Here is a 23,967-nt window from a genome sequence, read left to right on the forward strand (position 1 = left end):
AATTGCGTTTAATTAGACTCGAAATAATTATTCATAATTAAAAACTATTTTGCATTCTTTTCATTCACTTTATTTTGCGCTTAGTTGAATTTTTAATCTCGAATTCTTCAAGGCAACAACCTTATGAAATTTAATGAAATATGACTTAGATTTATATTGGCACAAATTTTTGACCGATTGTCCCCGTAAATCCATGAGTCGCCATGATGAGATCAGAGCGAATTCCGCCTAAAATGTATTTCAATTTATTTCGATTTCAATTATAAATTATTCATAAAAGATCCCATTAGAGTCAGTTCAATGAACCAAAAGTAGGCAACATTTTTATTATTTGGCCTAAAACAAACAGCGGGACGGAGACGGAGACGAAGACGAAGAGGGGGAGTACGAGAGCCAAGAGCTGGAGAGGATTAGAGACAGAAGAGTGTACTTGAAACGAGCACAAGCAAATAAATACTCGTAATGCGAAATAATTTGCTTCAATTTTTCGATTTCTGGGATTCAAATATTCAAATATGTGGAATGGAGATGGGTGTGTCAGGTGGATGGATGATTGCTTGCCGATTATCGACTCATTTGCATACACAGATACATACGAATATTCTCAAATATTCATTGGGGGATAAATCTTCTGTGCGTTTTTGTGACGAGCATATTGAAGAGTCTCTCGATTGAAGAAGAGCTACGTACTATTACGTACAAATGGCATCCAAATAATTGAGAAGCTCTCGACCAGGTCTCTGCTGTCGAGTGAAAATGAAGGTGATCTCAATGGAAGTAGATCAGCGGCTATCCGAACTATGTCAGGGTAGGACTCATGAGGTTGATTTATGATATTTGCAATGGAATTAAGTGAGAGACAATGCATGGCAGGGTAGAATGTTGTGTAAGATACCCTCTAAGGCGGATCCGTACTCATTTCTGTGCCTATTCCTACATACATATGTAAATCCCTTTAATCTTGACCCTTAAGGCCTTCAGAAACAACATTTTTGTGTATGTACATCTAATTCCATAACTGACCAAATGCCGCATAGACCGAATGAAAAACCTTTACATACCCTATTCTTAGGGCCACAAGGCAAACATATAGTACGCACACACACACACACACATACAAATGTGTTGTATGTAAAACACTTTAAACGTGTTTTCATTCTGACTTGTTTGCTTTGCTCTTTACCTTCTTTTTGTTACTACACAAACTACAAAGCAACAACAACAGCGGCAACCCTTTTTCTCATTTTCGGTTGTAGTTGTTGTAAAAAATTATATTTATTTTTGCATTAAGCACGAGGTCAATTAACCTCATGCCGCGGCGCGAGTTCAATAAACGGAAAGCACACACACACACACACACACACAGCGCAAACAGCACAGCACACACAGCGGAGAACTGAGAAGTGTGAAGAGAAGAGAAGTGAAGAGCGCAGCGAGTGGCGAGCAGAGAAGAGAGCAGGCAAAACTTTAAACCAAGGCACATGGAATAGCGGGTGAGGAAATCTCACTCTCCAGGTAGCCCAGATCTGCCTGTCATCGGCCACCCACACAGAAACGCAACTCAACGCCGATTTCGCCTCACCTTTTATTCAGCATAACTTGCTTTAAACTACAGCTCACATACGCTCACGCATACAAATTTAACACATTCACATTGCAAAAAGAAACGAGAAAAAAATGTGCGCTGTTGTGACGTCGTTGACATTTTGCACAGTTACAACAACAACTACAACAACAACAGCCACATCGTTGGCAACGACATTCGCATTTTTTTTACAATTGTAAATTGAGTCATTTGGTTGTAGCACCCGCAATCCCCCCCGTTCGAAACACGCCCGGCCATCCCGTTCCGTGTCATGTTGTAGTTGTTGTTTTTGCGATTGTTATTTCTGTTATGCACTTGACAACGGACAGAGACAGCGATAGAGACAGAGGCAGGAGACCAAACCAAACCAAAGGAAGCCAAAGCTCATTCATCAACACGTTGCTGTTTTGTTGTGCGAGTATTTGCTTAGCCAAAGGCCACCAGCGTGTGTGTGCGAGGGGGAGAGAGCATGGTCATTGATACACCGCTCTCTCAATATCAAACTCCGCTCCAAACGCAACTGCAGGCCTCTGCTCACGTGCTGCTTCTGCAGCTGCTGCTGCTGCTGATGCTCGCTTTTGTATGCCCTTGGAGAAAGGGCATATCATACAGAATAGCAGCTTAATTGGCAGCTTTTTTTATACCGTTTAATGTACATAAAAATTAATTAGTAATTGTGCACGCTTTTTTGTGGGTTCTATTTTTGTATTAATTCATGTTTTTTTGTTACGTTCGTTTCGCGTTGCCAAGCAAAAAAAACCAAACAAAACAAAAAAAGGAAAGAAAGAAATCGTTTATTCGTTGTTTATTTTTTTCTCAGCCTGGTAACCGGTAACCGATGGACGGCACATGTACAAGGGGCGGGGCAGCAGCAGCGGCGGCAGAGGCAGCACAGGTGTGCAAAATGATTGTAAATCAATAAACCAGCCAAAGGGAAGTGCAAAATTGCAAAATAAATGAAGACAAATTCAATGAAATTTTTCGTATGAGAACTTTATTGTTTTGGGGAAAAAACGTAACGTAACACACACAAAACTCGTTTTATTAACAATCAATGGAAGTCGATTCTTCCCTCAATCAAGTGACGAGAATTTCGAATGGTTAAAATTATGATTTGAACAGACAGATGCGATGCACTTCATTTGCAGATTACACGCACAGTTGCTCCTCTGAAATGTTGATTTTGCAATTGCTTGGGGCACAATAATAATGGATTTAATTGCTCAATACTATATGTACATATATTGTATGTGAATTGCCCATTCATTGGAAATGTTTAATTTGACTTCCATTTGATTTGCAAAACAATTTACTCATTAAATGACTAAACACTCGCGGGCCCCATCAAAATTGAGACATTCATTCGCACACTCGCCGTCGAATCCAGAATCCAGAAATCAGATAAAAGTGATTCATTGTTTTAATTTGTCCAGCTGCCTCTTATCCGCCGCTTATTAGTGGATTCATATGTTTGTGTATTTGCTTCGAAAAGGCGTTCGAATAGAGATAGATAATATTCAAATTGACTTGCCGGCGTGGTATTTCCGCTAAGCCACAACAAAAAGATGAAGAAAAAAAAGCAACAGCTTCCCCATTCATGAGTCATTCCCCGCAGTGCAATTACACTGACAGCTAAAAGTTGAGGCACGCTAAAAAAAACACACACACCACATACATCTCTATATGCAAGCAATTAGCCAAGTTGATCTAATAACCGTATAGAGGAGGAGCCATGGCTGGGGGAAAATACTTGTACACGTACTCTCGAGTGTCTGTGTGTGTGTGTGTGTGTGTGTGTGTTGCCAATGCAAACATTTTCCACTTGGCCAAATCGCGGCCAAGCCACAAAACTAGTTTATGCAACAAAATACTTAAAGTCGTACTAGAAAAAAAAAACCCCACAAGAAACTAGTATTATAATAATGACTTCAATTTTCAGGCTTCAAAGAGATTGTAATAAAAATAATAACGAAAGCAGAGCAGATCCGAGCAGAGCGGAGCGGAGCGGAGCAAACAAAAAGAGAACGAAATTTGTCCGAGTACTCGTAGTCGTACTCGCATTGGGCAATTTGGGAACGAGATTCTTTGACGTGGATTTATGGCAATTGAAGACAAGTTTTTAATTATCTTTTTATACACGGTAAAAAGGGTATATTCTGTTCCCGTAGAGGCGAGTGACGGGCGGAAGGAAGAAGGATCTCTTTGTTCCCTGATTGTTCGCGATTGTTGCCTTCTTCCTTATAGAGCTTCTATTCGATAGATCGTAAGGTACTGTCTGTCGTTTGGGTTAGCAATAGGTATTCCATAGTCGGATATTCACTAAAAGTCTTTCTTGTTTACTTGATTGTTGTAGTTGTCATGGCTGTTATGGCCTGGCATAATAATAATTTAAAATCTGCCGAGGCCTGGCCTGGAAACGAAGTGGCGCAAGGCATTAAATCATCGCGTGCCGCTAAAAAGGATCCACAGGCGACACATCCACGGCAACAAACAAAAAATGTCAGTCTGAATGCAACAACAACTTTCGAGAAACTGCAACATCAGCACCTGCCAACAATTTACGTATTTCTTGAGTCAATTTCTGTTCTCTGACTTAATGGAGGGGCACATGCTCGTACTCGTACTCGTACTCGTACTCGACTCGTGGTGCTGTAATGCCAATTACTCAATTATGAAAAAAAAGAAAGGAGAGCAGCCAGGCCCCCGGGGGAGTTGGGGTGGGAGTGGGAAGCAGAAGAGCTGAGGAGCTGAGGAGCTCCCAATATCCCAAGAATTATATTCATAAAGAAATAACCATATTCATGCAAATTCTTAGTGTTTGTTGGGTGTTGCTGTTGCTGTTGCTGTTGGTGTTGCTGTTGGAGTTTTGTAATTATGCGAGACATTGTTGGTTGCTGCCTCTCACTCCCCATCTGCACCCATCAGCTGTAGCTGTTGTTTTCATACATACCCATTGCACAGAGGGTATTATTATTTTGAGGAAATTATTGGCAGGCAGAGAAGGAACTCAAATTTGTTCATGATCCGCAGCATGTTCCGCAAACCAAGTGAAATAAGTGACCATAATGCAAGGGTATCACAGCTGCGACCCCCGAAATTTCGCCTTTCCTCTCGCTGCTGCTGCCGCTGCTGCTGCCGCTGCTGCTGCTGCTGTAGCTGTGGTTTTTGCTGCTTCTGCTGCTGCTTCTGCTGCTGCTTCTTCATCTACATTGCAATTTGTATGCAAATACAATCCACAATGCAGACACACACAGAGACAGATTTCTCATTCTCTGCTGCCAGAACAGGAACAGGCACACGCACAGGCACACGCACACAATTACAGCACACAAACACATGCATACACAACGTGATTAGCATAACAGTCGAGGAGGCCCGTAAATATTGCATTTTAGCATAATTGTTTATACTTTGCAGCTGCTGCTGCCACGCCTCTCTTCAGTTTCGACCACTTTTGTTGGCCAAGTAATTAAACCAACAGCCAGCCAACAGCAACAGCAACACACACACACACACACAATGCAATATACAATACATTCGTAAATTTGAATATTTCACTAGTTTCTGCCAAAATTAATGACCTAATATTATGAGCATTTGCAAGCTTCTTCCCAGCCCCCAAAATTGACCGCAAATTACGAATTTTCGGAATGCATTTCAAATGCAAAGTGCTTAGAGGCTTAATCAAGTCAGATGCAGCAGTGCCATAAGTGCCATAAACATAATTTGCCTTGCACTGATCTTGAGGGGCTTTGTTGTGCAATTAGAAGCTTTTATTGTGTGGAAGCTTCCCTCGGAAGAGCAATAATAATCAATGCACGCACAGCAGAGAGAGAGAGAGAGAGAGAGAGAGAGGGACAGGCAGACAGCCAGAGAGCCAAAGCTTAGAACGCAGAGAAAAGGGAGTAAAAGAGAGCGTATGAAAGGTTGGGAAGCTTTCATCCTTTCCAATTCCACTTGAATTGACATTTCGACTGGGATCATGACAAATTTCTCACACTAGTGTCACACACGGAGACTTCAAGTAGAGTCCCCCCTGTGCCCCTGTGCCCGTGTGCCCCTGTGCCCAATTCCAGATCTGCAAAACCAACTTTCTATTGTACAATGTGATCCAGTCACTTGTTTTGAGAGTGTGTGCCCATTCCCGAGCCATGTACGATGTCTGTCTAACTGCCTGTGACGTTGCTTTTCTGTTGCTCTGTTGCTATTGCTATTGCAGTGTTCTCCGTTCCTCCGGAGCAGCCACTCTTTGCTCTGCTCTGCTTGGGCTCTGCTGGGGCCGTGTTGCATGTTATCCCCGCATGGCATCGCCTGCTTTTTGGGGGCCTCTCTGGCTTTGTGTTCGTGTTCAGTTGGCAGTTTCCGCGCTGCCAACTTTGTAATTAACTGTTGTCACGACGTGCCGCCGCCGCCGCCGCTGCCGCTGCCGCTGCTCGGGGAGGACAGGACTCTCGCGGATGGATGCATTTCTGTTCGATCATGTGGGCGAGGGAGAGGGGGAGAGAGAGAGCCATGGCATAAATAGTTATTTATTTGCTCAATTAGCAATGTTGCCAGCTTAAAAGCAGATTAAAGCCGAAGAGAGAATGAGCTGGAAAATAAAGCTTTAAGCAGAACAATAGAATCGGGAACAGAGGAGGAGATGGAATGATGAAAACAAAGACCGAGAGAGCGATAGAGAGAGAGCGTGGTAGGGGCAGGGGGAACATAATAAAGCATGCCATGGCGTGCCAAAAAAAACAGAAGAAGGAAACGCGCAGAGAGGAGAGCGGAGGGGAGCGAAAGAAGAATTGCCAAGGAATTCGTTAACGACTCGACATGCCAAAATTAATGGCATGCCTGGCAATAATTAAAACAAAACCAACAGCAACAACAACAACAGCTGAGGCAACAAAGCAGCACAAAAGCTGACGTTGCAAAAACGAGAAAGGAAGACCGACTTCGGGGAACGAAGTCTTAGATACTCTTGAAGATCATTCGGTCTCCGCTTTGATAAGTCGGGAGCTCCAAGTGGGATTTGAATCTGTTTTGGAGGATACATTCAGAAAACCCTCCTTCCCGCCCTGGCAATTCGGCAATGCGCCACCCCGCAAGGGTATAAAAAGAGCAGAGAAGTAAGCAGAAAGCAGAAAGAAGAGAGGGACTGCTAGAGAGAGAGAGAGAGCGAGAGAGCTTCCCAAAACAAGTTTTCATCTGCTGTCAGGCGGACGAGGGTGCGGGGGCGGGGCCCCAGCAAATGCATTATATAACACCCAGCATCAATTTCGAAAATGACTTTTCAGGATGTCCCCTCAGATATCTGCTGCACTCTCTGTTCTCTGCCTCTGCCCCTACCCCTGCCCCTGCCTCTGCCTCTGATTTTTTTCGGGGCTGATTTGCAAATATTTGCTCTATTGATTACCGGTGCCCGGCATTGCATTATAATTTACTCACGCTCTTCCGCTCTCTTTGCGGGTTCCTCTTTACTGTGCTCTGCCTCTCCTCCACACACTCTCTCTCTCTCTCTCTCTCTCTCTGCCTGACAGTCAGGCAATCAGTAAATATTTCCAGTGCCACTGCCACTGCTGTTGCTGCCGCTCTGCCTCTTTCCAATTTAATTTATCGCAAATATTCAATCAAAATAATGAACGGGAAATGAATGAGCAACTGATGAACTGACGGTTGGATGGCAGGACGCATTGATGCTTTAACCATGGCAAATGACAGGCAGAGCAGGAGCAGGAGCGGGGGGGGGGGCAGGAGCGGGGAGCATGAGGCGAAAATTGAGTTAGCTTCAGCATTTCTTGGTTGAAAATTTCAAGCGTTGATTATTTCGGTTGTAGTTTCTGCCTGAAAGCCAGAGCAGCCCCCGGCAAAAGCCAGGAGAAGATTCGAGATGGGACGAGGACTAGACTGTTTAGGAATGCAAGTGCCGGAGCAGGAACAGGAGCAGTGCCAACGGACGAACAATTGCAGCCTAATTGAATGCTAAATTGAATAAAACACACACACACACACACACATGCAGAGTGTGAGAGACAGAGAGAGAGTGGCAGTGGCAGTGGGGGGATTGGAATATGGAGGAGCTGGAGCAAAAGCGGGACAGACAGACCCTCGACACATGCTAACAAGGCAGGCAGGCAGGCAGGCAGCAGGCAGGCAGAAGTGGAGAGGTTCCAAAAAAAAAAGAGGAAAGAAGGGAAGCTTGGGAAGCTTGGAAACGGCGAAGCACTAGATACCCTTGCAACATTGATGAGCAATGGCCCTCTCTTGGGTCATAAATATCGTTCGATTTCTATGGAATAAAGTAAAGATTTTCAACCGATAGTTCCCATGGCGGGCTATGCTCTAAAGTGAACCGATCTTATATACCGTTAAGCCAGAATACTCTCATTAATAAGTGTATTCTGGAAGGAGTGCAAAAAAGGCAAAAAAAAACTGTAGCCTGCACAACGGCGCACACTCGACACGTACAATTACATGCAGGCACACACACACACACACACGCACACACACCCACACACATCGACACGAGCAGTTGCAATTACGTGTGCGAGTGGGTGGGTGTGGGTGGTAGGGGCAGAAGATAGCCAGCCAGCCAGCCAGACAGACAGAGAAAGCCCGCAAGAAACTCAAGAGCCAGGCAAAATGTGCTGCAGGATAATGGAATGGAATAAAGGAGCGCACACAGGGCGTTCGAAAGGGATGGAGAGCGAGAGCACACAAGAGTGAAACAGGAAAAACGACGGTGGGGCGGGGGTGGGGGTGGTTGGGTGAGAAAATTGTGGAAAATGCAAAATTAGCATGAATACGAAATACAAGTTAAATATTTGAGCAGCCCCCAAAGGTGTTTTCCCCAGTCCAGAGCGAGAGAGAGAGGGGGGATGTCTGGAGGCAATCATAGGAATTGCATTTACCGTTAAAGCAAATGGTACAAGCTGAAAAAGTGGGGTGTGGACCAGTGTGGGGGACCCAATGAAATATTCTGCTGAAAATGCAGAAACGTTACCGATAAAGATTTGCTTTAATTGCAAACGATTACTTTGAGCAAGGGGCAAATCCGAAGGTTCACGCAGGAACGTATCCGGAACGAAAGCCAAGACTAAGTTCTGCCTTGACTGGCTTTTCCTGGACCTACCGATCGACCCAACGAAGCTCATCGAAGCTCCATGGCTCTGGCTGAAGAAGAACTTTTCCAACATTTTCCAATCGGGCCTGCCGTTGAACAAACAGGGTTCTGATAACGTTTTTAGAGCAAATAAAACAGAGCTCTCCGGCGCAGTAAAGAAATAAACGATAGCTAATATTTGATTTATTTACAATTGTATTTACATTCGCCCGCTGCATTTTGTGTTTTACAATCGCCGTGTTTTCTTTTCGTTTGCCTTTGATTTGCTTTTATGCCCTCCCCCTGTCCCTCTCGCACCCTCTGTTCGACCTTATCAGCAGACTTTGACTTTGGGGACATGTAAATAATTTATATTATACGAGTGGTGGAGTAGACCCTGTTATGTGTGTAATTTATGAGCACTGGAGAGGGAGAGGGAAACACTGAGCGAGGGAGAGAGGTGTTATATGGCCGGCCTCTTATCAATGTGTGGAAGATAGTTGGTTGGGGGGGGGACTGTACCCCCACTGGCATTAGTATTATGTATAAGCTGACTTCCCAAGAGATCAATGTTTGGCAGAGCCTAACCTCACATTTCGAGTATCTTAAAGATCCGACCCCACACACACACACACCTCCACCTACACCTACACCTATACCATCGTAGTGCCTATACAATGTTGTAGCAAGGTTTTTACCTTTACTTAACCTTATTTCGCTACGTTTTCATTTCATTTTTGTTCGTTTTTCGTTTCGTTTCGTTTCGTTTCGTGCCGTTTCATGCCGTTTGCTGCTGCTTATCAAGGCAATGTAACGCACACATGGACACGCGCATACGCGTGCACACACGCGAGCAGCAGCGAAGATAAACGCACACAGAGACGCACCTAATTGCTGTTTACTCAGCGCGCAATTTTCTCTTCAACACTTTGTGCGAACGGCGGAGGAGGCGGAGGCGACAAGGAGCGGACCAGAGCGTAGCGGGGGCTCTTCTCTCAGGAACATGGCTCCCCCAGGGCCATCATTCATTGCCCCGTGGCTCTCGCTCTCGCTCTCGTTGTTGTTTCTGCATATACCCTTGCAGATAGAGAGAGAGGGAGAGGGGGAGAGAGGGTATTACGATTGTGAAAAGATGTTTGTGGAGCAGAAGAAGAAAAGCTTAGAATGCAAAATTCTATCATACATAGTTTTTCGGGCAGTGGAAACAGAGCTCAAATGATACAGATTCCAGCCTAATAGCAATCCTAAAACACCCGACCATGGCCCTGCCCTGCCCTGCCCGGCAAGGCTATCAAAGGCTTCGAGTATCGACTCTCTCGCAAGCCAGTCCTCTGGCCGTTCCTCTTTGTGTTCTTCTTTCTGCTCCATCAGCTGCAGTGCCACTAATCTCTCACTATCTCCTCTCCTATCGCCCGAGGCCATATTTCTCTCGTGGGTTCTTTATTTATTTTACCAAGAAACAAATACAAAATAGTATCATAAAAATTTAATTAACTTTTATGAACTCGGTAAATACATGGATGTCTAGTGTTGTGGGTTGTGGGATGTGGGGTGTGGGGTGATGGGGGTGGCGGGCGGAGGAAAATGCACTTAAAGAACTGGAGAAACTAGAAAAACATTTCTGTATGCAGGTATATTTGTATCTGTATTTATTCTCTTGTTTCTCGCTTTTTACGATTTTTCATTTGTTTTTCCATTTGTGTTTGCGCCTGTCAATGCCTGAGCAAATACAAATATACAAATATATTGCCCAATGTTTGCAAAACTTTAATTAATACCTCCAGAGAGAGAGGCACATACATTGTATATGCATATACATATGTATAGAGATGTTTATCTATCGCTTGTTTGCTCAAAAACAAGCCACATTGAGGCAGGGAGACAGGGAGGCAGGGGGACAGAGGGACAAAGCGAGGGATAAAAGGAGAACAAGAAAGGGAAATGTAAGCAGAAATAATTGGCAATTTTCAATTTCAAATTGCGTGCAAATTTATTTTCATTTTTGCACCTGCGCTTCCGCCACTTCTCCACCTCCGCCTCCAGCGCCTCCTCCTCCTACATCCCGATGTTTGCAATGCAAATATTTTTAGAAAGCAAAGGAAAGAAGGAGCTGGAGAGAGGGAGAGAGAGACCTCCCCCTCCACTCTGGCAGGCGCAACTCTGTGTGCTCAAGATATTTGGTTGCTTCGTCGCACCTGCTCCCCACCGATAAGTAGGGGGGGGGGGCGCCGGGACAAAAAGAGAGCGGTGGGAGCCAAGCACTTGTAGTCGATCTAGAGATGGTGCAACAAACTCCACTTCGAGCACGAGAAAAGCACGAAAATAGCACAGATTCGCACGGAATAGTACAGAATAGCACAGAAAAGAAAGGGAAACAATAACGGATACTAAAAAACAAAGTATTCCATGGGGAATGCTGTATGTGCAAACCTCAGAATGTAATCTTCAATCATCCATTCGTACAAATGGTATTCCTGGAAGAGGTCCAGCTAGAATGCCCCTCGAAATCGAATAACAGGATGCTATATGTTCGATATTCTCTGCGGGACTGTACCCTGAGCACACTGATAGTTGGCCGTACCTGCTGCCATCTCTAACTCGAGCTCTGTGGAATCTATTTGCATTGCATTATGCTGAATATGGCGACACACACACACACTCACAGTCGGCCTGTCAAGGTGGCAAATATTATTTTACACATGTGTAAAATATAAATCATTCCATTGCAGCCAATTTGCACAAACGATTTGCTTTGACTGCCTTTCTGTTGTGTCCGTCCGTCCGTCCGTGTATGCAAATTGTATTTATGTCTACACAAAACCCCAATGCTCCACCAACCCCATCCCCGCCCCCGTCCCCGAATCTAAGCCACTTTAATTGGCCAGACCAGGCCGTCTATTGTTTCAGCCGGTTGTTGTTGGTTTGCCTTTTTGGTAAACTTTTGATTTGTGCCTTTTGTAATTAGCCAACAAAATATTCAGAGGGAATATTCGAGAAATTCGAGAATATTCGAGAATATTTGTGCACAAGATTGGTTCGTTGGGGTTCTGTTGAATTTGTTGCTTCAAGAATGTTTATTTATGCAAAAGCTCGAGCTCTCTCTGGCTGCTGCAATCGTTTGTCCCTTTGTTATCGATCAAATCAAGCGATAGCACGATATCGGTTAGTATCCGCAGCTGGTCACACTGTCTGCCTGTTTCGGTACCTTTTCGAGGGCTCAGTTGCCCAATCATTGTGCAACCATGTCATGGCTACAGCCAGAGAGGGGGCTTCGGGCCTGCCATTGAATGTATCTAAAAATATAAACTATTATGAATAAATCTGCATTATTTTTGCCACAACATTTCCACCACATTTGATGTCAAAACCAGAGGGAAACTAGCTCAAGGCAAAAGGGTTTTCCAACTTTTAAGGCTTCACCCCCTCCACGCCCCTCCGTGTGCATTTTAGCAAGAAAACTTTTAAGCATTCCATCCACATGGCGCCTCACATACCCGGCACTCGGATGTGCTGGTGGCCATGTGTCGCTATCGATTGACCTGCCCCTGCCCCTGCCCCTACCCCGAGCAGTGTGGCAACTATTTTTACACTTTTCCACAAGAGAATGCATCCTTAGGATTTCCCTATCCCCCCGAACCCAAAACAGAAAGAAAAAAAAAAACGGAAAAACAAAGCAACGACGACGAAGGGGCCACTCTTTTATGAACATAAATTTTGAAAGCCTTTAATGGGGAGTGCAACATATTTCAGTTCCGAGCTGCAGCAGCAGCAGCAGCAGCGGCAGCGGCAGCGGCAGCGGCAGCCGCAGCTGTTGATGCAGCTATGAATTTTTGCAACATTTTGCAGTTGTTGTTGCTGTTGCTGTATGGCTGCACAAATAAATTGCACATAAATCGTGGGGCACATAAATTGTACATGTTGCCGGCGTGCAGACCGAAAAAACAAGTTGAAATTATGTGAACGAAGCGAGCATAATTTATGCGATCGGATGGGGTCTCTCCTGCACGAAGAAGAAGAAGGAGGGGGGGGGGGGGGGGAGGAGGAGGGGGTGCAGCGGGCAGGCAATTAAAATATTTGCGCTAGCAGCAAATATTTCCTTAATTAAAAATATATTTTAAACTAATTGCAAGTCTGCCGCCTCGATAGAACGAACAGCAGAAGCGAGCTTGTGGCAGATATGGGCATGGAATAGGAGATATATGGTGCATAATGGTTGCAGCTTGTGGCATCGACTAATCGGAGACTTTGTTTTTGTTATTTGATTACTTTCAGCAGTCACGCGCCCGCAAAACCTCCACCAAAGCAAACAAACTGAGTGCAGCCGCTGCATCAGCCACATCGCCCCGTCTAAGTCCATCGCCGGCAGCAACACTGTTGCCGCAGCAATCGCCAAATACCACAACAGCAACAGTTGCCGCCACCGGAGGTGTCGGAGGAGGTAGCTTGCAGCAGCAGCACCAATCGCAACAGCAGCAGCAATACCAGCAGCAGCACCAGCAACTGTTGACACAGCAGCAACTTTTGTCGCAACAGCAGCAACAGCAGCAGCAATATCCGCAGCAGCAGCAGCAGCACTTCCAGCAGCAGCAGCAGCAGCAGCAGCAACACTTGCAACAGCAACACGCACAGCAGCAGCATCAGTCGCAGCAGCAGCAACATTTGCCACAGCAGCAGCATCAGATAACCGCACAAATTCAAACCATGAAGGATCAACCGCAACAGCCAATGGTGAGTGCATCCAGAAGCCCCCAAACTCCAGCTCCAGCTCCAGCTCCAATTCCATTTCCATTGCGATTTCCCTTTCATTTAGCAATTAAAAACAGCAGCAACAGCAGCTGCAGCGACCTTTGAACATTGACCTTCGGGCCATCATGTGCTGCTGCTAGTCAATCAGTTCCATTTCTGCTCTGTTCGGCTCTGTTCTGTCCATTTCATTTGATTTTATTTCGTTTTCCGTTTGCAACCACCCAACAAAATACAAACCCATAAATTCTCTCGCCTCTGCCTCTGCCTCTGCCTGTGCCTGCGCCTGCCCCTGGCCCTGGCAGCGCATCGGTTTCGTGTGGACAACATTGCGTATACGTCACGTCACACAGCTGCAGCTGTGCAAACACACAAAAAACGCCCCAGAACCAGACACCAGACACGCACACAGACAAACCAACACCAACAAATATCTATAGATACTATGTATACTACAGACTGAGAGAGGGGGGGGGGTAGAGGGAGGGACAGACAGGGACAGAGCGAGGCAGGCAGAGATTCGTGCATTCATTCATAAAGATTTTTGTCGATTTTTATCAATGATTGCTAAATGCTTTTGCAAAATAAAGCCCCACAAAAATACAGAGAAATTTCCAGTTGTATTTTCAGATAAATACATTTCCAGGAGGGGGAAGGTTGGGGGCGACCTGTCAGGGCGGGGCAGGGGGACTCGAAGCAGTTGAACTATTAACAATTTTGTTTGTATTTTAATTGTTGCATTTTATTTTGGCATTTTATTGTTGCCTCTCTCCGGCGTCCGCCCCCCCCCGCCTGTTGGGGCTTTCACTTTCATAACTTTTTCAGTGCCGTCGTAAAAATGCAAATGAAAACGGGTTGGGGATTGCGGGATTGCGGGATTGCGGGATTGCGAGATTGGGGGGCCTCCGCCTCTCAGTCTGGGACTTGCTGCGGATTTCATTTTATTTCCTTCCGTGCTGGGGAGGCAGGCGGGGGGGGGGGGGGGGGGGGGGGGGGGGGGGGTGGCGCTGGTTTCCTGTGTTTTCGGAACAGCAACAAAAAAAGGAGCATTATTTAAGGCGCGTAATTAACAACAAACTGCGGGGGGAGCAACAATAAAACAAAACAATGTTATTCAGGGTGGAATGAGAATGTGGCCGTTGGGGTCCCCCCACCCCCCGCCCGCCCGCAATACGGTGTTTGGTGGCTAATTAGGGCAAACAAAATATGATTTATAAAAGGCAATTGAGGCAGCCCGACCACCCTTCTGCTCTGCGGTTCGTGGCAGCGCAAAATGTTTGCATATTTATGAATGGAAAAGCGAATGGATAAAGAGAGAGAGAGAGAGAGGAGCTGTAGTAAATTATGATATATTTGGATAATGAAAGAAGAATAATTCTAATCAAAATCCGTTTCCCTTTTTTTGCGGCTTTGCAGGCACCCATGGCCTTCTATCCCACATGGCAGGCGGATCCGTCGCAGGGCTGGCAGAACCAGTTCATACAGCAGATACCACAGAACAGCCCGGCCATCACATCGCTCAACTCGCTGGACTTCCAGACGCAGTCGTACGCCTACCCCTCGAACGGGTACGTGCAGACGGGCCTGGGCTTCGATCCGAACTACGGCCGGTCGCCGTACGCCGCCCCTGTCCAGCGGTACGACTTCCAGAGCCAGCAGCTCTCCACGGCCCCCTCGGCCATCAATCAGGTGGGGCTCCAGAGCGTCGCCGGGTTCGCGCCGGGCAGCGTCAGCTACGCCGGACAGGTGTCCACGGCCCCGGCCCCGCCCTCGTCCTCGGTGGGCGGAGTGGGTGGCCTGCAGCAGCAGCAGCAGACGCAACAGCAGTCCCAGCAGCAGCAGCAGCAGCACCTGGGCGCCGATCTGAACAAGACGATGTCGGGAAACGACACGCCTGGATATCCGCGGGTGAGCAGCGTGCCGCCGCGCTCACTCAACTGTAACGGGTATTCAGGCGACTACAGCGGTCCCCAGCAGCAGCAGCAGCAGCAACAACAGCAGCAGCAGCAGCAGCAGCAACAACAACAACAGCAACAACAATCACAGCAAGCGACGGCAGCGGGCGTCGGGGGCACCAGCACGCCCGCCCCCCCGGCCACAGTGGCCCAGCCCGCCTCGTCGCCCATGCAACCACTCCCTAATCAAGGCCAGCCCCTGGCAGTGCCCCAAAGTCCGACGCGGACCAGCCTCATCCAGCAGCAGCAGCAGCAACAGCCACGCCTGGTGTCCCAGTCGCCCACCGGCAACGGACTGCAGCCGTACGTGGCGCCCCAACAGCAGCAGCAGCAGCAGCAGGGACACCTCTCCTCGCCCCCCATGCAGGACTGGAACTGGCAGCAGCAGCAGCAGCAGCAACAGCAGCAGCAACAACAGCAGCTGGGAGGCGAAGGCTATCCCCAGGGAGAGCGGGTGCACCTGAACACACGCATCAAGTCGATGATCATGAGGAAGAGCGATCCCAAGGATCCGCCGCCCGACCACCAGCTGCAGGGCGCAGTCTCAGCGGCAGCCGCCACCCAGCCGCAGAGCCAGAGCCAGAGCCAGCAGCAGCAGCACCAGCAGACCGGTCATTTTTTATCGTATAGCCACCACCTCCGGCCCGAGGCGGCGCTGAGCGCCAACGGACCGAGCAACGTGCCATCCCACCAACAGCAGCAGCAACAGCAACAACAGCAGCAGCAGCAGGCGGCGGGACCGGGCGCTGCCGAGCCGATCGGAGGTGGTGGCGATCACATCTGGAAGCCGCACCACGCCCAGTCGTTTAAGAAGCCGACTGTGGCCGGGGGCGGCTATCCGGGAGCGGATGCCCAGCTGCAGCTGCAGCTGCAGCAGCACCAGCCAGGACAGCACACGACCATCAGCCACGCGGAGCTGCCGCCGCAGCAGCCGGTGGCCCATCCAGCGCCACTGCCGCTGGCCCAGGTCCCGCCGCCGCCTCCGCCTGTCGCACAGCCGAAGAAGTCGCGGAGTCGGAGCAAGGCGAGCCGGGCAGCGGCCGCAGCGGCAGCTGCCGCAGAGGCGGCAGCGGAGATTGACAGAGACAGGAATGCCACGGATCCGGGAGGTGGACTGAAGCCGGGGCTGGGCGCCCACTATCCGCACCCGCATCCGGCCGCCGGCCAGGAGTACCACGGCCAGTACATCAAGACGGAGCCGGGTCTGCCCCCGCCGCCAGGTGGTCCGCCCGGACAGCCCAACAAGATGGAGGGCTACGAGCGCAACTACCAGAACTTTATCCAGTACGCGGACTTCTGCCAGAACGACGGCCAGGGACAGCCGGTGCAGCAGCACGGACATGGCCATGGACACGGGCACGGCCACGGACACGGGCATGGGCATGGGCACGGGCAGCAGGAGTACGCCGGATACCATCACAATTCCGCGTACTATGGGGCCGGAGCGACCAGCTTCCAACAGAACTTCCAGCAGAACTTTGTGCCCGGCTACCAGCACTCGACGTACGGTGGCAGGGGCAAGCCCCCACCTGGAAACAATCCACACCATGGCCACGGACACGGGCACGGGCAGAGCATGCTGGAGCTGGACCGCAAGCCGGACACCAACAGCATCATTCCGCTGCCCACGAACTACGAGAAGGACATACCAGCCCACGCCTACCCCATTCCCCCGCATCGCTATGCCCTGACGCACGGGGCGCCACCGCACCTCAGTCACCACGGGATGCTGGAGCCGAAGCTGGAGGACATGGGGATGCTGGGCCACGGCCACGGCCATGGCGGAGGCGGCTACACCTATCTGGGCGACGGCAAGCCGCTGAACAACGGCTTCTCGTGCTGTCGCCAGGGCGGAACGCGTCCACCCACGGCCGAGCACCTGAAGGACGGCACCTGCCTGGGTCTGGGCATCCAGCCCAAAGAGGAGCTCCTCGACGAGGACGAGCTGGTGGACGCCCACAACGGGATGAAGGGCGGCGCCGGGAAGGCAAAGGGAAAGCAGAAGCCGGACGAGATACCCGAGATCATTGTGAAGCACGAGAAGATCAATCCCCTGTTCGACACCACGGATCGCCTGGAGAAGGGCAACAAGACGGAGATACCCGAGTGCGAGTGCTTCCAGTCCGACAAGAATCCGCCCGAGCCGGGCACCTACTACACGCACCTTGGTGAGTCCAGTCTCCAGCATTGATTCTCTAGTCGGTAGTCGGTCCCCAGAATCCAGTCCCCAGAACAATATACAAAAGAGACCTAAGCCTTAACTAATCCGTGGATTATTCTCCTCTAGGAACGGCCTCCTCCCTCATGGAGTTGCGGCGCGAGTTCGAGGATCGGTGTCAGCTCACGGGCCGGCAGTTGCGCATCGAGAAGATCGTCTACACCGGGAAGGAGGGCAAGACCTCGCAGGGCTGCCCCGTGGCGAAGTGGGTCATACGCAGGGCCGATCTCGAGGAGAAGATACTGGTGGTGGTCAAGAAGCGACCGGGTCATAGGTAAGCCACCTCTTCACATCCGTGCCCAGACACCCCCTGACACATTGCTGTTGTTTCCTCCTCCTCTCAGGTGCATAGCCGCCTACATTGTGGTCTGTATGGTGGCCTGGGACGGGATGCCGCGGCTGGAGGCAGACAATGCCTACAAGAACCTGATCCCCAAGCTCAACAAGTACGGCCTGCCCACGACGCGACGCTGTGCTACCAACGAGAACCGAACCTGTGCCTGCCAAGGTAAGGAGGCCCCTTGCTCCAGGGTTTGGGCATTCATTTAATATGTTCTATACTTTCTATACGTCCAACGCAGGACTCGATCCGGAGACATCGGGGGCGTCGTATAGCTTCGGGTGCTCGTGGTCGATGTACTACAATGGCTGCAAGTACGCCCGCTCCAAGACGGTGCGCAAGTTCCGGCTGTCGGTGAAGAGCGAGGAGGCGGCCATCGAGGACCACATGAACCTGATAGCCACGCTCCTGGCGCCCGTCTTCAAGCAGGTCTGTCCGCGTTCCTACGACAATCAAACCAAGTACGAGGGAGAGGCCTCGGACTGCCGCCTCGGCCTGGAGCCCGGCAAGCCCTTCTCGGGCGTGACGGCCTGCCTCGACTTCTGCGCCCACTCGCATCGGGATCTGCATAATATGCAGGACGGGTGCACAGTCCATGTGGCCCTGCTGAAGCCCGGCAACCGGGACAGCCGCCTGCCCGACGACGAACAGTTCCACGTCCTGCCCCTCTACACGATGGACGGCACGGACGAGTTCGAGAGCATCGAGGGTCAGCGGGACAAGCACCGCACCGGAGCGGTGCAAATGCTGGACAAGTGAGTGTAGCGTTGAGTTTTGAGCAGCAGCTCCGCCTTCTGCCCCCCGACCACTGCTAACAGATCTATCCTTCTATCTCCAACCATCCTCCCTGCGCCTCTCCCTGTAGATTCCCCTGCGAAGTACGCGTCCGATCCACGCCGCTGATCCCCTGCCGCCGCCATGGAAAGAAGCGCAAAGAGGGCGACGAGGCGGCTCCCCCGGACGGGGACCAAGACGCCGCCGGGGACGCCAACAGCCAGAGCAGCTCCAGCAACGGAGCAGGCCAGCCGCAGACGCAGTCCCAGCAGAGCAGTCCGCCCGCCCTGGGCGGGGCGCACATCAAGAAGGAGAACGGAGCGGGAACGGGCGGCAATGCCAACGGCGGAGGAAGCGGCGCCAAGTCCAAGTCCAAAGCCAAGTCCAATCAGTCGAACAACTCCAGCGCTTCCACGCCGGGCTCGGCGCCCCCATCGACGCCCTCGCCCCGCTGCCAGACCCCAGTAACGAACAATCCCAGCCCGGCGGGCAGTGCCTTCAGCACTCCGCCCGTGCACGGCGCCAATCCGAACGCCAGCAACGGCGCGGGCGCGGGCGTGGGTCAGGTGGGTGCACCGCCTGGCGCTGCCGGCGCCGGGCAGCAGCAGCAGCCCGGCCAGCTGATGAGCTCCAACTCGAGCCTGATGAACATGGCCACCATGATCGACACCTTCACGGACGCCCAGCTGCAGTCCAACCAGATCTCGAGCACCGTCCTGGACTCGCCCTACTCCTACGACTACCAGACGGGCTCCTACATCGATTCGCGCAACTACTACGGCAACTGGCCGGCGCCGCACGCCATGGGCATGGGCGGCCAGGCCGGACCTCCGGGATTGGGAGGAGGACCCCCCGGAGTAGCAGGTGTTCCGCCCCTCACTCCGAACACGCCCACGGCACAGCCCCAATTGACGGCGCAGCACCACAACACGGTGACGCCGCCCTCGGCCACGGCCGCGTCCACACTTTTGGCAGCGGGAGGAGGAGGAGCGCCTGCCACAGGGCCACCTCCGATCACGCCCACCACGACGGCCTCGCAGCACGATGCGACCAACGGCTATGTGCCAAGCTACAACAACCTGACCCCGACAGCGGTGACCCATCTGCCGGGCACGGGCACAGGTCCGGGTACGGACAGCCTGCAGCAGCAGCAGCACCAGCAGCAGCAGCAGCAACAGCAGCAGCAGCAGCAACAGCAGCAGCAGAGCGCCGTAACAGGAGTGGGAGGTGTGCCACCCGGAGTGGGGGGAGTGGGCGTGGGAGTGGGAGGAGGAGGAGGAGGAGTAGGAGGCGTAGAGGGAGTGGAGCTGAAGGGCCGCATGGTCAGCGAGGAGAACCCGGACTCGACGACCCTGGTGAACCACAGCCTAGTGGCCGAGAGTAAGTTAACCGCTTTGACAGCCATGCAACCCATGACTAATCTCGCACCACTCACCACCGTTGCCGCCGCCGCTGCCGCCGCCACCAACCACCATCCGCCGCACCACCATCCACACCACCCGCACCACCCGCACCATCCGCAAGAAGGATTCGTCAAGCCGAAGCCGCCGCCCAGCGACTACCAGTACACGGCGCAGTACGCCAACAACTACCAGATGTACCCGCCGCCGCCGCCGCCCCCGCACTCGGCGTACTCCGCCTACGATGCGTACCAGAACATGAACTACAACTACGGCTACCACCACCAGGCGTACTCGCCGTACGGCATGTACCCGCCGCAGCAGACGCCGCCGCCCACGCCGCCACCGCCGTCGCCCAACTGGAACGTGTACGGCCACCATCAGACAGCGTCCGGCTACGGAGCGGCGAATCCCGCCGCCGGAGGAGGCGGAACGCTGATAGCGTCGCACGGGGCCGTTGCGCCGACGATCGCAGGACTGCAGAAGCCCTCGATCACGGCCCCCGCACCACTGCACCACCAACAGCAGCAGCAGCAGCAGCAACAGCAGCAGCAGCATCAGCAGCAGCTGGCGGCAACGCCGCCGCAGACCATTCTGCCGGATCTCAACGGAGCTGTGGGCGCTGTCGGCCAGATGGGAACGCCCTCGGTGGAGCCGACAGTGGCCACGCCATTGTCGGTGCCGCCGCCCGGTGACTCGACGGGCAGCGACGCCAATGGTGCGGGCTCGGGAGCAGGAGGCGGACTGGGTGGAACGGGAGGGGGTGGAAGCGGAGGGGGACCCGCGGGACCCACGGCGTCGCCAGTCAGCACCAACTCGAGCAAGATCGAGCCCATCGGCGAGGTGGCCGAGATCAATGAGAACATCGAGGCCTTCCAGGATCCCCAGATGGGGGGCGTGGCCATCGCCCTGAACCACGGCAGCGTCCTGATCGAGTGCGCCAAGCACGAGATGCACGCGACGACGGCCGTGCGGCGGCCAGACCGCCACCATCCGACGCGGATGACGCTGATCTTCTACCAGCACCGCAACCTGAATCGCTCCCGGCACGGCATCGACGAGTGGGAGGAGAAGATGCGGGTGAAGAAGATCAACACGGACCTCGACAACAAAGCCAAAGAGGAGCGCGAGCGTCTGCTGAAGAAGGCCGCCGGCGAGGACGACGACCTGGACCTGGACGACGCGATGCTGGGCCACGACGATCTGGCACCCGTGCCGCCCTCCGCCATCAAGAAGGAGAACGGACAGCCGCTCAAGAACGGAGCCAGCGGCAGCAAGAAGAAGAAGAGCAGCGCCGACGCGAGCGCCAAGAAGTCACAGTCGAACGAACAGCAGCCAAAAAACGAGAAAGTTGCCCTCCACGCACCAACACTAACAACAACATCGTGGACGACCCTGTTTCCTATGCATCCTTGTGTGGTTACGGGGCCCTATCAGGAGGGCAATAGCAGTCCGACTTCGTCCACGAATGGCAGCGCCAACAACAGCGCCAGCGCCAATGGCAATGGGAATGGCCAGGGTGGCCAGGCTCCCACGCCAGGAGCGGGGCAGCAGCAGCAGCAGCAGCAGCCGCCGCCGCCGCCGCAGCAGCAGCAGACCTGAACCTGTCCGCCTATCAGCGGCTCGGCAGATCATTCTACTGGTGAACATCAGCAGCAACAGCAACAGCGTCAGCATCAGCAACAGCAACAGCATCAGAATCATCATCATCCTCAGGAGCAGCACTCCCCGCAACGGCGGGAACCGGGTGCGGTTCTAGTTCCAGTTCCAGTTCCACTGCTGCCCCAAGCACCGCCGCTCTAATCTTAAGTCCCACACAATGACTGAAAATTCTCTCAAAGCTAAACCCAGTAAATTATTTTTGTATATGCGTCTGATTTCGTGTGCCATACGAGGAGAGGAGGAGGAGGAGAGGAAGATCGGGAGATCGGGAGATCGGGAGAGTAAGGAGTAAGCAGCAGCAGGAGAAAGAATGCGAAAGAGAGTTGGCGCTGCCAGTCCACCATTCCACAGCACACACACACACACACACACACACACACCCCAAGCTACACACTGGAAGAAAATCAACCACAAGAACATGCAGCTAGTTTAATAAATCTATCAACTTTAGTTTCTTAAGACCGGCGACAACAGCCGGCAGCCAGCAGCCAGCAGCCGGCATCAGCAGCAGCAGCAGCAGCAGCAGCAGCAGCAACTGTTGTCCACTTATGTTACGAGTAAATTAGTAGTTTTTTTTCTATGTTTAAAAGAATGAACGGAGAATGGAGTGAAGACGAAACGAAACTTAACGAAACAATCACACTACAAACAAACAAACAAACTACAGAACAACAAAACGAATACTAAAGGAAAACAAAGTAAAACAAAACAAAACACACACTAAAACTAATAATAAAACAGCAAATGCTAATGAAACGTTGCTTGAGTTTCTCTTGCGAGCAGAAACAAAAGGAAAATACTAAGAGTTAGTGGAAGTTAAACAAAAAAAGATCATTGCCAAAAGTACAAATAAACAATTTTTTTAAAGAAACTAGAAAAACGTAAAGAATTTCGCAACACACACAAAAACAATATACATAGTTGGTAACAGAAACAGTTTTTACTAAAAAAAAGGAAAAGAAGAGAAGCCAAGTCGATAAACTACACTACACTACACTACACCACACTATACTACACTACAAAAGAAAAAGAAAGAGTACAGCTCCACCCAAGTTCCCACAATTTGTCTGTCCCTTGGTGCTCGGGCTGCGTGGCCAGTGCCAATCGGATTCAAATTGCTCCAAAGACAAATGGGAGGCTGTTCCCCTTGCGGACGCTCAAGCAGAGCAGGCTTTCATTTGGACTGCTTGATTAACCGTTAACTCCAATCCACACACCACACCCAAAGCAGAGGAGACAGCAGGGCCAGAGACGAAAGATCAGTTATTTTTTGAGCAGAGAGTGAGAGAGAGAGAGAGAGAGAGAGAGATATAGAGAGAAAGAGAGAGAGAGCGCGCGAGTGTGGGCGGCATTAAAGCTAAAGCTGAGGAAATGTAAGGCAGCAAGACATTTTTTTTGTAACTTTAATCGTAATTTAATCTTAGTATAAGCAAAATACACACACACACACACAAACACACGTGTCAGTTACATATATATTTATTGATATTGATGCGACCAAAAAAAAAAAAACAATGATCGCAAAGCAAAAGGTTTTACTGTAGTTATTATGATTTTCCCAAGTGAGAGCTGTAAGTGTGGATGGTAAAGAAAGGCAAGAAAGGCGAGATTTCATTTCAAAGGCAAAAGGAAACGTAAACGAAAACCCAAAAAGACTCGAAACCAATCAAGTATTAAGCACTAAACAACCAACAACAACAAAAACAATAACTACTACAAATTAACTAATTTTTTGCCTACTCATTTGTAATGTAATTGTTGTATCCATCCAAACAAACAAAACACAAAGACACAAAAAACAAAAAACAAAAATTAGGATGAAATGAAGATGAAGATGGAAATGAAAATGAAAATGTGGCAGCGCAACTGAATTTCAAATCAAATTAGTGTAGACACAACCCACATACATATACATACATATATTTTGCACAAAAAAAAACAAACAAAAATGGTTATTGAAAATAATACGTACTTTACTTCTATAATTTGACGAACTAGTACTATAAGAACGGAAGCGGAAGCGGAAACGCAGACGGAGACGGAGACGGAAACGCCGACGGAGACGGAGACCGAGAGTTGACGGAGAAGAGATCGTACTTTTGCATGTGGAATGTACGCGTAATGTAATGTAAATGTAAGGCAGCGAAGAAGACTTTTGAGCAACAAGAAAAAACATGTTTTGATAAATATTTAAATGTTTATA

At 50.5% G+C, this 23,967-nt stretch overlaps 1 protein-coding gene across 1 annotated transcript in view; it reads left to right on the forward strand.

Annotated features, from left to right (window-relative positions):
- Positions 1–23,662, forward strand: part of LOC108151565 (DNA N6-methyl adenine demethylase) — a 102,062-nt gene extending 78,400 nt beyond the window's left edge. The window contains 8 exon segments of the mRNA XM_033387314.1: positions 12,945–13,400; positions 14,832–15,382; positions 15,384–15,448; positions 15,451–17,538; positions 17,658–17,862; positions 17,933–18,096; positions 18,170–18,683; positions 18,794–23,662. Coding sequence (XP_033243205.1) covers positions 12,945–13,400; positions 14,832–15,382; positions 15,384–15,448; positions 15,451–17,538; positions 17,658–17,862; positions 17,933–18,096; positions 18,170–18,683; positions 18,794–21,704 — 6,954 coding nt within the window. The 3' untranslated portion in view covers positions 21,705–23,662.
- The last annotated feature ends 305 nt before the right edge of the window (positions 23,663–23,967 follow it).

The sequence above is a fragment of the Drosophila miranda genome, chromosome XR, assembly GCF_003369915.1.
Source record: "Drosophila miranda strain MSH22 chromosome XR, D.miranda_PacBio2.1, whole genome shotgun sequence".
NCBI lineage: Eukaryota > Metazoa > Arthropoda > Insecta > Diptera > Drosophilidae > Drosophila > Drosophila miranda.